Source organism: Emericellopsis cladophorae, assembly GCF_022114955.1.
Source record: "Emericellopsis cladophorae strain MUM 19.33 chromosome Unknown NODE_28_length_274560_cov_118_130999, whole genome shotgun sequence".
Classification (NCBI taxonomy): domain Eukaryota; kingdom Fungi; phylum Ascomycota; class Sordariomycetes; order Hypocreales; family Bionectriaceae; genus Emericellopsis; species Emericellopsis cladophorae.
The window spans coordinates 191,650-205,283 of record NW_026250953.1 but is presented as its reverse complement, the minus strand read 5'-3'; the positions used below and the strand labels follow the sequence as shown (position 1 = coordinate 205,283).

General features: G+C 54.1%; 4 protein-coding genes across 4 annotated transcripts; 2 read left to right on the top strand and 2 right to left on the bottom strand.

Annotated features, from left to right (window-relative positions):
• Window positions 1-814: 814 nt before the first annotated feature.
• J7T54_001102 (ubiquitin carboxyl-terminal hydrolase) lies at window positions 815-4,293 on the bottom strand (the record flags this gene model as incomplete). Its single annotated transcript, XM_051507157.1, has 2 exons — window positions 815-4,107; window positions 4,152-4,293. 2 exons carry the CDS (start codon window positions 4,291-4,293, stop codon window positions 815-817), a joined length of 3,435 nt encoding a protein of 1,144 aa, XP_051361650.1.
• Window positions 4,294-5,168: 875 nt separating this feature from the next.
• J7T54_001101 (uncharacterized protein) lies at window positions 5,169-7,202 on the top strand (the record flags this gene model as incomplete). The annotated part of the gene is made up of 3 exons (XM_051507156.1): window positions 5,169-6,142; window positions 6,308-6,649; window positions 6,929-7,202. The coding sequence occupies 3 exons, from the start codon at window positions 5,169-5,171 to the stop codon at window positions 7,200-7,202; spliced, it is 1,590 nt and encodes a 529-aa protein (XP_051361649.1).
• Window positions 7,203-7,469: 267 nt separating this feature from the next.
• On the bottom strand, window positions 7,470-8,417 carry J7T54_001100 (uncharacterized protein; the record flags this gene model as incomplete). Its single annotated transcript, XM_051507155.1, has 1 exon — window positions 7,470-8,417. The coding sequence occupies one exon, from the start codon at window positions 8,415-8,417 to the stop codon at window positions 7,470-7,472; it is 948 nt and encodes a 315-aa protein (XP_051361648.1).
• Window positions 8,418-9,170: 753 nt separating this feature from the next.
• J7T54_001099 (uncharacterized protein) lies at window positions 9,171-11,304 on the top strand (the record flags this gene model as incomplete). The annotated part of the gene is made up of 3 exons (XM_051507152.1): window positions 9,171-10,752; window positions 10,803-10,929; window positions 11,136-11,304. The coding sequence occupies 3 exons, from the start codon at window positions 9,171-9,173 to the stop codon at window positions 11,302-11,304; spliced, it is 1,878 nt and encodes a 625-aa protein (XP_051361647.1).
• Between the last annotated feature and the right edge of the window lie 2,330 nt (window positions 11,305-13,634).

Here is a 13,634-nt window from a genome sequence, read left to right as displayed (position 1 = left end):
CCGCACCTTATCATTCGACTACACGTCCTTTCAACCTTCCCTTCTGGAAGCAAGACCACCGAACTGATCGACGCATGCAATAAGTGCCCTGTGTGCCTGTGCGCCATCGTCATTGGTGTACGTGCAAGTCCTGGATCACTTCCCCACAGCGGCAAGTGATTCAGATGGAGCCAGTCACGGCGCCTGACGAGGGCACAATCTCGCAGCTGAAACGATTCGAATGGGAAACCGGTAGTGGGCAATGTCAATAAGCATGCGGAGTACTGCGTACTGCTTCGGCATCCATGGACCATGTGTGTGGCCTGCTGGTGCTGAGTGCCGATCCGGGGTGGGGGAGACAACACTTGCCTTCCTATTCGAGTAGCTGCCAAGCGGTGGCTTCATGCTCCTGGACACTCACTAATTGATGTCTTGCGATAAATATCTCAGATTGCGGTGCCGGCGTTCCATCACGTGGTGCAGGTCCATCCGTGAATGGCATGTGTGACTGGGCGACTAGGGCGGGCGGACGACCCGAAGGAGAGAGACAAAAGTGGTTCATATCGATTCATGTCCAAAGCTGTCCTGTCCTGCCATGTCCTATCTTATCCTGTCCAGGGTATTATGCTCCCAAACAACGCCGCGCAATGCCAACTTAGCCCTCAGTGCGGAATACCCCCCGCGAAATCACTCGGTCAATCGCTTGCTCCTTGTCCTCGCTCTGCGTGTGGTATCCCCAGTACACATCCCCCGCCATCACCCTTGTCCTCTTGCTGTACTCAGCCGTCGTCCTCACTCGCAGTGTCATTCGGGGCGACGTCGAGCGAGGTCGCTCCTAGATCTCTCTCACCATCGTCCGCTTGGGCACCTCCACCCACTTCTCCTTGTCGCTGTCCCGCACGTAGCAAAGGTAGTATGGCTCGCCCTTGGTGTTGAGCTCCGACAGCACCTGCTCCGTCGACTCCTTGACCTCCACCGCCTCGTCATTGTAGTGCCGCCACAGCCCGTCCTCAAAATCGTAGATCCACACCCAGTAGTGACCAGACGCTGCCTGACCTCTATGGCAGATCACCGCTTCAAGCCGGTAGACGTTCTCGCTCGCCCCAGCATATAGGCTGTCGAGCTCCGCCACAAGCTCCTGTCCCTCGGCTTGGATCATGCCATTGAGTTCGTTCTCTGCAGCAGCTAGATCTTCTGGTGGCGCAGGCGGCCCCTTGCCCACCGCGTCCTCGGGGTTGACTATCATAAAGTCTTCATCCACAGGTCCATCAAAAGTCCAGTCCTCTTCCGATTCATCCACCATCTCAGCGTCTTCAGTGGATCCAACGCTCGCGACAGCGGCAGACAGGAGAGCAGCGCTTCCCTCGTTGGACTTGACTGTCTGATTCAGTGTCCTGTTGACGTCCTGCAGTCTTTGCGACAGGGCCCACCCTTTTGAGCGGCGCGTAAACTCCTCCGAGTCGTGCTGTGCGTCCATGAACTTGTCGAGTGATAGCTCTTCTGGAATAACAACAGGGTGCATATTCTTGGTACCATTCGACTGCGTGCGCTGGATCAAAACGTGCAGGACCGGCGGCAGTTGTCGGATGGCAGTGTAGCGCAGCAGGCGGCTGTCCTCAAGAACCTGCAGATCAAAGTTGCGACCCAACGCCTCCTCTAACGAGCACGATCCATCCGCAGCAGGGAAGGCAGTGATCGATCTGTCGTAGCTGATCTCAGTCTGGTAAGCGGTGTCATCAAACTTCTTGGTGTAGTTGACTGTCGTCAGGAAGAATGTCTCGATAATCTTCTCCAGCTGGATGCCTGTCGCTTCGTCTACCCCGGTCGGGCGGATGGCGGCTTGCAGGCGGTTGATGATTCGGCCAATGACCTCCTCTGCATCCTGCTGTTCGGTACCAGAGCTGCGCTTCTGCACCTCCAGCGCCTTTTGAACTTTTTCCTCAATGGACGGTTCGACGTCCTCCATGATGACGTCCTCACTAGCATCCTCCGCGTGTGTAACTTCAGGACTACTCTCGTCGTCCACCGCAGTGGACGCATTGCTCGCAGCTTCTTGACCGTCTGCTGTACCCGTTGGCACATCGCGAGAGGGTGAGGCGGGAGACGGCCGCGCAGGCAACGGAGGCGCCCTGGCTTCAGCTTCGCTGTGCGCGCCCTGGAGCAGGTCATTAGTATCCAACAAGACGGCGTTCGCGAGGCGCTGCGTTGGCTTCTGTGCCTTCTTGTCGGACGTCACCAAGCTCTCGAAAAGGGCCCCGAGCTCCTTGACAAAGACTTGCGACACGACGGCTTCGGCGCGATCCAGCTTCATCTTGTTGGCGCCGAGCCTACGCTCCTCCAGCGTTTTGTCGTCCATCTCAAGCTGGTATGCCTCGTAATTTGTCACAATGTCGCGCACTGGCTTGACAGTGAAGAGATACTGCAGCAGGCTGTTCAGATAGCACGTATTGCCAATGTTGCTCAGGCCAACCGGCAGCGCAACGTCGCCCGGCTGCTCCCAGATGGGCACATTCGAGCTGGTGCCCGAGGCATGTATGCTGTTCATACGCAACCACCTGTCCCTGATCAAAGGGTCGTCGTTGTCAGAGACCAGGGTCTGGATGGCCTGAAGCAGCGCTGGCTTAGCTCTGGGATCCTCGGCCTTCTCCAAGCGATGCTCGGCAGCGCCCAGCCACTGAATCGGAGTGACAGCATCCGGACAGCCCAGTACGGCCATTGCCGTGTCAGCCGTCATGCTCTCGCCTCCTCCTTCCACAACCAGCCTCAGCTGCATATCTTCCTTCTGGCAGTCTGTAGCAAGCGCCATCAAAGCCTCGCGCAGGTCTGAGATGGAAGCCGGGTCTTCGAAAAGCTTTTGCCGATAGGCGGCCATGATCTCGCCATAGTCATATGTATTGGGTGGCGCCAGCCCCAAGAGCGCCAAGGCCTTACCGAGAGGGCTGCCAGGACTGGCCACTGCCCCATAGACAGAGTCCTGCGTGGCAGCATATTCGGCCAGGGTTTCATCAGGGTGGTTTTGGGCGACTAAAGCCAGCGCAACAATCAATTCCTGTCTCCTAGAGGGTATCAGGTTCCACTGCTGAAAATATGCGTTGACAATGGCAATTTTGTGGAGACCGGGAACCACGCCAATGAGCTGGTGGCTGTGGCTCTGGACCAGCTCATTGTCTCCCAAGTTCAGGATCTCTTCCACGCCCAGAAGCTCGTGTATCAAGGCATTGACAAACTGCGGCTTCTGAGCCTCGTCAAAAGTCACGCCTTTTTTGTGTATAAGAGCCTGAACCTCGGATCGCGCGTCTTCAATAAATGCGCGCCTGGAGCCTATCTCAGTAGGACCCCACGCGTCTGCCGGGCGTGGTGGGTATTCGGATATGAAGGATCCCTCATCTACACCATTTTCTGTAAGCGTGATCTCCTCTGCGAACCCCAGGTACCGAAACAAATCAAAACAGCGTGGGCCAAACACCACGGCAAAACGCTTGTTACGCTTCGAAATCGTCTTTTGTTTCTCCGGGGGGTCCTCCAGCATGTTACGCAGGTACGTGTTGAGATTCAGCGGCGCCTGCTTTGCCCATTCGTCCGTGGCGACCTGATACCGATCCGGTTCGTTCTCTCTGGCGGTGTTGAGCGCCTTGAGGATGGTGTCTTCGTCCTGCAGCAGCTCCAGCATCTCTGTGCTCAAGCGAGGTTCGCATACATCGACCGTCACTGTATATGTACACTGCGCAGCGGTGCAGGCAAACATCTCCCGGCTGACCACGTTGCTGCCGTCTTGTCGTTCTGCATCGATGACGTCCCCGGGCTCGGTACCGGCATAGGCGAGGTGGTGAAAGCACGGTCTATCCTCGAAGGGTACCCATTCGGCGTGGGCTTTGCTACAGAGCGTGCTGACATGCGCTTGGTGCCATGAGGTGCGGATGATGAAGTGGAAGTGGCAGTCCAAACATAGCGTCGAAGTAATTGTACGAGTGGCCCAGCGATGGCTTTGTTTGCCGCTATTGACGAGTCGATGCGCGTGAGAAGTATCGAATGGTGCGGGCAATTGGCCGGCTCTGGCTCGGTCGACGAGGTCGCACGACAGGAAATCATTGTTGAGCAGCTCGTAGACCCATCGACTCGGGTGGCAGCCTGTCTCATTAGCGATAATCAGCATGGAGGTCGATGATTCGTACCAATAGCGTCGAGTCGAGTCTGTGCTTGATCCTTTCCAGATGTCGAGATGCGATGGGGGCGACTGCATGCCGTCCATGGAAGCTTGCCGTATCTGGCTTCAAGGTCCTGACCCCGGGATCGCAAGTTGTAGTTGCCGTTCATAGTGATGACGATAATATGCAGAACAACAACATGCGGCGAAGGCAAAGAAATAGAAACACTCTGTGATTATGAAGGTAGATGCAAAGGAGAATGCGCACCAAGCCAGGTCTGGATGTGGCTCGGTGCAAGCTGACGTTGCCTCGCCTGTCGTTCTTGGAACTGGACTTGGGAGGCTGAAGCTTAACAGTGACGTGCAGGCATCAGAGGGCAACAAAGCAAAGGCAGGCGCAGCCTGGCTTGGCGGGGAGGATTACTAAGGGTATTCACCGGTGGTAGGATGTGGCCTACCCTACGTCCAACCTCACGAAGCATCTTCGCGTTCATGGACCAGTCCATCTGCATTGATTGAATTTCTTCACGGTACTTGGATTCTCATCTTCTCATAAGATCTAATTGGGGACGAAATCATGGATTTCTGCTCCGTACGAAAGAAATGATCGTGACAGACAGATTTCTTGGTCCTGCGCAGACACAAAGCCAATACCCCCTTGTTTGAAGACCGTTGTGTTGATGCCATCAGGACTTGGAACATCAGTTCGGGAATTATGAAGTTACATCGAGGGATCCTCGAACTGGACTGGCTTCATACATATACGGTTCGAAGGCAGATGTCGAACTGAGCCCAGACATGTGCGCTGGAAACTGAGCAAGGATGCTTTCCCCTGAGCATCTCAAGTCATGAACAAGTGACGCGATCTCGTTCATCCCATATTGGAAGCAACTCCCATCCAATAGAATCAGCATAAAGAGCAAATCGGACTTGGTTCAGAGCCAAAACCAATCTTTCCTATAAATATCCCTGGGATATCTGCCTTTTCTGCTCCCTCTCCCTTCTCTCATCAACATTCACCCTTCCATCCACCCTTCCTTCCACCATGGCGCTGTACTCCATCATAGTGGACGCATCACGAAAGGACTACTTGGCGCACATGCCAGAAGAGATAAAACGCCTCATCGCTGACCATCTTCCAAATGGCGACCTTCTTCGACTAGCACGCGTCAGCCCGGTCATGAAACACCAAGCGCTGTTCGTGCTTCACTTTCGAGATGCCACCCAGGGCACATCGGAAGCTATCAAATTCGCCGTGGTGCGCAGCTGTTTGGCGCCGGCAGGCAAAGAAAAGAACGCAGTCTCGAAATCCTGCCGAAACATATTTGAGCGCTCCCTTCGACTGGGCGCCAACGTTAATACCATTCATGTCAGGGGCTCCAGTCGTGTCACGGCACTGGCTGTGGCTGCCGCCTTCAAGAATGGTTTGTTCTGGGTCCGAAGATTGCTCGCCGCCGGTGCGGACCGAACGATCATATCCAAGAACCTGCTAGCCATGCCGGAGCTGGGAGGCCTGTGTGGCAAATGGAAGGAACAATGTCGAAAGATCGACAGTCCACGCATAGTGGATAAAGTGCTTCGAGGTCAGACGGAATGGCTGCCCCTTTGTGTACCGGCCGTGATGAGGTACGACGACATCTGCAACGTTCTGTGTGAAAGTGAAAAGTCCTCGCCATACCTTACTGTGCCGTACGATGCCGTCGACACCCACAGACTCACCATCTTGCATACTTATGCGTGGGAGCTGGATACGGATACACCAGGCCAATGCTTACAACTTTTCGAGAAGTACCCTGACAACTGGAACGATCTGATTCCACTTGCGGGATACAATGCTTTACATCTAGCGATAGCATCTGGGAATATGATGCTTTTCGACAAGTTCCTCGACGCAAGTAATGTCATCATCGACAGCCAGGAATGGACCAGCTCGCCGATTACATGGGTCATTGAAGAGTGTGCTGAAACTAGCAAGCATCATGAGCAGAAGGCCATGGCTCAGAGAAGACAATGCCTCAAGTACATGTTACAAAGGCTGCTCGACGCTGGGGCCAGCACCCAAACCGGCAAATATTACGGGAAACCGATGAGTCCACTGATCTTTGCCATTATCAATAAAGACAGCTATTGGACACACCATCGCCAATTTTGGTCACAGATAATGACGTTACTTCTCGATTCTAGGCCTGACCTGAATGCTCTCCATGAATGCGACACGTTGCTGCATACGGCTTTTCCAGCCGCTTGCACGCCGCTCACGGCTTTGCTGATCGCCTTGGCGAACTCAAAGTCTTGCTCAAGTGAAAGTGGGCTGTGGTCAATGTTTCACAAAATGGTCGATGAGCACGGCGCAGACGTCAATGTACACCACCCTTCTCAGAGCTCGCTCACGAGCCAAGTCTTCGACCATATTCTAGGACGTCGGAAGAAAGATCTGCTAAGCGAGGGCGACGCAAAATCGCTGCTGAAGAACATGAGGAAGGTCGGCGCGAGGCTCAGGATCACAGAGGCGCAGGGTTTGTTGATGTATTGGCTTCGCAATCCCACACTTCGCCAAGGTTATGATATGCAACAAGAAGCAGTGTACATGTCAGCAAACACTATAGGGTCTTGCGCTTTCCGGGTTCTGCTGCAGGGGGACGAAGACGAATTTATATTCCTCGTGCGCACTTTCAGGCTACGATCGTGGACTGGTCGCCTTTTGTACCAGGTTCTTGATCCGGAGTTCTTCACGAAAAAGAGTTTTCGAGTCGTTATGGAAGTTGGCGCCAAAGGTTGTCTAAATGACCGGTCGTAGGCCGACAGGTTGTTCGCCAAGTGGGTAAACGTGTATTGCAGCCGCCTTGATATTCACTACGGCGCGACTGAAGCCATCGCGGATATCCAAGAACTCTACTGCCTGGGCGCCAAGGTGGGATCAGAACTGGATGGTGTTTCGGCCATCGATGAGTTCTATCGTTGTGCCGACAAGTTCAATACCGCTGACACACGCGGTGGCGCGGTTATGGACAAGATCAAACTAAAGCTCTTTGAGGTGGAGAGAGAAGAGCGCCGCAGAAGTCGGAATGGCTCTCGGTAGGGATTTATCTACGTGGGGTTGAGTCAGGCTGGCGCATTGGCGATGGGTTCTGAATATAGACACTGCGGTGGTATGAAAAGTTAGAGCTGAGGCGCTAGATTAGGACAATTTGGCCGGCAAGCTCGTGACGTTTTGGTTCAAGACAGCGATGAGTTTCCGATAATGAAAGTGGTATCTTTGCCTCGTGTCTATCGAAGCTCGGTAGACATGATCTCAACAACTATGTGATATCTAGCGTAATATTATCAACTCACATGACCGTGTTATTTATTTACCCTTGAACACTGGCTTCCTCTTCTCCCCAAACGCTTTCAACGCCTCATCCCTGTCTTCAGTGTTGACAACACGCTTGTACATCTCATTCTCCTTCTCCTCTCGTGCCCACGCGACCGCCTCCAGACCCGCACGAATGGCAACAGGACCTCCCTCGCAGATCTCCTGGGCGAATCGGACAGCCTCGCTCAGCGCTGCCCTACGAGCGGACGTGAGAACCTCCGCGCCCTCTTGACCTTCCTCCGGGACGACTTCGACGAGACGATCTGCGATGCCGAGGAAGTACGCCTCTGGCGCGGCTACACGTCGGCCCGTCAGGATGAGATCCCTCGCGCGAGCCAGACCAATAATGCCAGGAAGACGATATGTGCCACCTGCACCGGGAATGATGCCCAACCGCGTCTCTGGCAGACCCACTGTCGCATTCGACGACAAGACACGGAAGGTTGTCGACAGGGCGAGCTCGAGTCCTCCACCAAGTGCCAAGCTCGAGATGGCGGAGATGCTGGGAATGGGCAGAGCAGCCAGGTTCGAAAAGGTGCCCCTCAGATTACCCAAAAACTGCGCCGTCTCCTCCTGCGTGAAACCCTTGCGCTCCTTCAGATCGGCGCCTGCGCAGAAACAGGTGTCGACAGCCGACGCGAGGACGAGCGCCCTGGTTGGGCCGAGCTCGCCTGCGTTGTAGGATGCGTTTTCGACGCCATTGGCTTCATACTGCGCGTGGACGTCGTCGACCTCGGCGCGGAGGGCGGACAGGAGGTCTTTTGAGATGGCGTTGCGAGCCTTGGGGCGGTTGAGCTCGAGCACGCGAATGTGCCCGGAGGATGGTGAGGGGAGGTTCGTCACGGTGATGAGAGGCTGGTTGGTGGCCGTGGTGGCGTAGAGGCGGCGCAGAAAGCCTCGTGTCTTGGGCGCCTGGGTGAGGACAGTTCTTGGGGCCATTTTGGCGATTGTGTGCGGATGTTGGAGAGGTCAGAGAACCAAAAGGTGTTGGCGACTGGAGTCCGGAGTCTGGGGCAAATGGTAGTAGGCTCGGCTTGCGTCGGATCGTCACGAAAGCCGAGGACCGATGCGCTCCAACGTATAGTCCAAAGCGAGCCGTTTCTTATAAGAATTATCCAGGCAGTGAATCCTTCTTGCTTCCCGAGCTCTGATTGTGATAATAGGAGCAGGCCCAGATTTATCATTTAAGGGCTGGAGCTTCAAGGCCCTGGATGACGTAGTTTCCTCGTCACGTGCCGGATGAGATCCAGACAAACGCGAGACTAAATTGTGGACGACCGTTTCACCAACGTCAGTCGTAGTCTAACCAGAAACCTCAATCAACCAACATGTTTTGGCACGTGTCGTCCCAATTCTACTGCTGTGACAATGTCCAGATATCCTCACATCAGGCAATGCTCCGGCTGTCACCGTCAATGCTTGGCGGGCCCGGCAACCCCCACTTCACGCCGCACGGTATTCGCCAACATCAAATTACAAGGCTACAAGGGTGTCTTGTCCTCGAATGAGACGTCTGAAATCTTTCCTTCCTTTCCTCACCGATCCCCATCTTGAACATTACCAAGCCAGACATGCGCCGGCACCGAGTGTGGTACGGAGTCCCAACCATGGCCCCGGACGAGCTGTAGCATCGCAGAAGCCGCCACGCCCTCTACATAAGCGGGGAAGCGCTCAGAGTCAGTTGTAGTCAACATGACCAGCCTCACAGTGACACCCACTGCTGAGCAGACACCACTGACAGTGCTTATGCACCCCGACATTGACGACATTTCCGACTTCTTCCCCTTTGAAGACTTGGCCAGCTTGAGTCCGGGCCAATCCTCGACCGACCCAGCAGCGCAGGATGCATTCTCGTTCCGCGGCCTCATTGAAAGCGGCATTGACGGAGACCAGGAGATACTACTTCTTGCTTCCGGGTGCAGACTGCAGGATGGCACGAAAGACTGCTATGCTGCGTGCAATGACACCAGTCTCTTCTTTGGTAGCCTCGAGACTTTTTACAACTGCGCAGCGCTCGCGTCCATCTCATACTGGACGCAGGATTCTACGGTGTACTATATCAGTGAAGAGGCTGAGAAGAATGCGAGCACGATTTTGGGCAGTGGCACTCTGGCTGGCTTTGACGACAAGCCCGTACTCGACAAGTTCGTCGATTGTGCCCAGGAGTCCTGTCGCAGTGATGGCCTATCTGTGCCGTGTGACGAGTCTCTCCTCGTGTTGACCAACGACTCATCAGCCAAGGAAGTCTTTGACGCAATGGGCACATTCTGTCCATCAATCGAGGCTGAGATCAACCCAGACATCTTCGGACCCGGTGTGCTCATCTCATACGCTCTGCAGGTGTCGTTTGCGACTGTGCTCTACCTTGGCGTGAAGCTGTTCACTCTATACGTGCGCCTCACACAAGCGCCAAAAAGACGAATCCCACAGGCATACACCTTGACACGCATCCGAAGCATGATCTGGCCTGACCAGTCTGCCCTATCCCGTACCAGCGTCGCCATTGCCACGACACTTGTTGAGTTTCAGGAAGCGCAATGCTGGTTTGTCTTTGCCGTGCAGATCGCCTCCATCCTGGCCATTGTGGTGAATTCCCAGGAAGGCAGCTTTTGGGGGGAAATTCTGGTCAATGCTGCCGTGGCCTTTCACGTCAGCCAGAATGGCATCCTTCCCATGTTTCTGATCCAGATTTGCCTACACAACGAGGGCATTAGAAACACGCACACGTTTGTTGGGTTTCTGATCGAGTACATTTTGGCCATTGTGGCAGCGAGTCAGAAGGTACATTTCAAGGATGTTTTTGGCATGTTCAGGGGCCAGGCGCAGATGGAGGCCTGCGGCGGCAATCCAAGTCCCAGGACCTACTGCGCCGCCATCGGAACGGTGGACGGACTGCAGCTGAGTTTCTTCCCTCACCCTTTACTGTACAAGATGGCATTCCTTGTTCTCGACACGATCGCCATCATCGTCCTTGTGGTCGATCAGGTGGCGTGGACATTGCGCACTTACCACCGCACGAAGAATGCCAGCTTTGGACGATTCAGACCCGGGCGATTCCCAGATACCAGCTGGAAGCCGAGATGGATCAACTTCAAGCGCTGGTTCTGGTGGGTGCTGGAGATTGTCTACGTGGTCGTGAACATACTGTACATGGTGTCCCTCATTCGCGTCATCACCATTGACAGCTTCGCCACAAATCGGTGGTCATATGGGCAAATTATCGCCATGACGGTCTGGGGGCCGGTCATTGTAAAACTGTTTGACCTCATCATCTGTGAGCAACCCATTCAAGTACCATTGCTTTACTATGCTAATGTCATCAAGCTGGGCCTCAGAAGAATGGCATGAGTATGAACTCTGGCCCACCTCGCCTACGTGTAGACAACACCATCAACCTACGGCTTGGCGCTAACTCGATGGACGAAGGTTTCTGGTCTCAGAGCACCCCTTTGTGAGTTCTCCGCGCCAGAGGGTCAAAGGGAGCTATCAAGAGAACGCAAAGAGACCCTTGGCGAGGATATCCTGACCTCAGTACATTGTCTCTGGCAAGGTTCGCAATGAGACTTTCCAGCCGGGATCGCTATAGTCATAGGCTCAGGCTTGTGAGTTATGATACAGTAGCGCAAAGCTGTAGCCAGCCTGCTCAAGCAGGGGTAGGTGCAGCATCAGCCTTGCTTACTCAGACACGCGTAACATTCCAAAAATCGACTTCATCCTGCAGGTGCTCATGATACCCCCGCCAACCATCACCACGGCTTCCACATCATCGCTTCTGTCGGACTATCTGGCGTTTTTGCTCAGCGACGACCACTTTGAGCTGATCTAATCGACTACTGGATATTAGCGATGGCTACAAACATCCTCATCAGCCCTCAAGGTAGCAAACCCGAAGTAGCTGCGGATGGTCGTGTGCTCACGCTACAGAGGCACCGTTTTCTTGGCCACCCGTCGCTCTGCCGAAGATCGCACTATGCTACAATTTTTCTCAAAGCAACTCAAAAGACGTGACTGAGGGTGGGAGCAAGCTTTTCTGCGTGAGGGATCAAGGCTTGCTAATTGCTTCAGAATTTACTTTTGATGAGCTTTACTCGCTACTCAAAGATGAGTGGCGCCAAAAAGACGACATCATTGACCGTTCCTGGACAGGAGACGCTACCGCATAAGGACAGTATGGATCTTTGACCTCGACCATGATGTCCTTTGGTATCACAAGGAGGATCACTACACTTACGTTGCTCTCGATGTCCTTCGCCAGCAAACTGTTGCCACTCATGACTTCCTTCCTTACAGACCACCGACAGCTGCCACGCAAGGCTCTCTATCGAGCATCAAGCTGAATCGACAGCTGATGCGGCGGAATGGCGTCTGCATGGAGAGCATGTAGAGGTACAGAGCGTTTGTTGGCAGGTTGCTTTCTGACTTTGCATACCAATGGAGACACGTTCTTTGCGGTCGGTACAACAACACAACGTTCCGGAAGCTGGCTTGCGGAATTGTCAAGATTCTGACCCTAGACTTCAAAGTCAAAGAGGTGACCACACCACGTCCAGGCATTGGGGGTTACCTGATCTGGCTGAACAGCCTCCCTGAATGGAGCCATTCAACGAAAACATTGTTCGAGTTGGCGGGGTATCCATTGTCCTCTCCCATTATCCTCGCCATGCCATCTCTATGATCCGCAACGACTTCCGGGACTACCTGCATTGGAAAAGAAAAAAATTGATCGTTCATATTGTCTGAAGGAAAGTCGAACGTATCTCGTGCTGTCCGTTCGGGAAGTTGCGCTTTTCCGGATCGATTCTGAACAGGAACGATGCACCACCTCCGAGCGTTTATTTGATGGCATGTTGCCTCTGTCGGATACAACGCTCAATCTACTTCTCGAGGCGACACAATGCAAGTCGCCTGTGACACCTCTTTGTCAGCTCCCAGTCGAGTTGTAAGACAACGTTCTTCAAAACATGTCAGCAGGACTAGTCGAAAGGGCGAGGGCAGGATGTGTACTGGGACTGAGAAGCCCCTTCACATGGGGATCAGAGGGGCGAGATATAGGGAGGGTAGAGGGACGCACTTTTTGGACGCCGTGGACACCAGTGGAGTCACACGTACACTTTGGCAAGTCTATTTCTGGGCTCATCTATAAGTGATCATGGTCTGGTGTGAGAGAACCAGAGCGGCGCGCAAGAGGCGCACAACGACAGGCGGAGTGAAGTCAGTCACTATGAAAACCCAGAGATAAGGGTGTTCGTTGAAGCTCGGTGCCAGACTATCACCCAACGTGCAAGGCAGAGCGCAGAGATGTCACATCTCCATTGCGAGCCCCACCAGACGCTCAGAGTTGGAATATGCTGGTCGGTGGCAGGCAAAAGATCGACCAAGCCAGAGTCGAAAGCCGGAGGAGAATCCCCTAAATATACCTGCTGGAGTTGTGTTCATGACGAGGTGACGCAGAAAACTTGAACGCTGGCCCTGGCCTGGCCTGTGAGTGTTACGAACTTACGCGTACGCCAAGCTTGGCAGCTGATGGAGGGGGGTCCTAGACTCCAATCACGACGATCCTTGCGACGACGAATTGCTAAAAACAGGAACTGCGGTCTCTGTCACACAGTTAAGCCATCAAGCGCATCATTAGCGTCTGTGGAGCCTGGTGCTAGACCAAAATGCCTAATGTCGATTGCTGTCCATCCTGTTCCTGGGTGTTCGTTGTGAAGCAACTCAAGCGGCGCCTCCTCGTCCTACCAGACACATGTGCCAAAGAGACTGGCAACTACATTCTGTTGCGAAAGAAACAAACATCGCTAGACGAGCCATGGCCGAGAACCGACATCGATCACTGTAGGCTTCCTACACACGGCGCACCGCAGTGGCTTGGCGTCGTGATTCGCCAGGTCCGGCATGCCAATGCCGGCCTCAACTCCCGTCTCTCGCCCGGCACTGCTTTGCCGCTATTCCCGGCCAAGGGAGTTTTCAGGATTGCTGTTTCTTCATTCTGTGCCCCGCGTCATGCTTCACCCATGTTAGTGACGTCTGTTGCTGTCCTTTTCCAAGTTTACGCCAAGTCAGGACGTTGATCATGGCCTCAGGTACAGCAGGGCTGCAAGAACGTGGTGAATATATGTACAAGACACTGTGTCGTTTGAAGAACAATCCGATTCA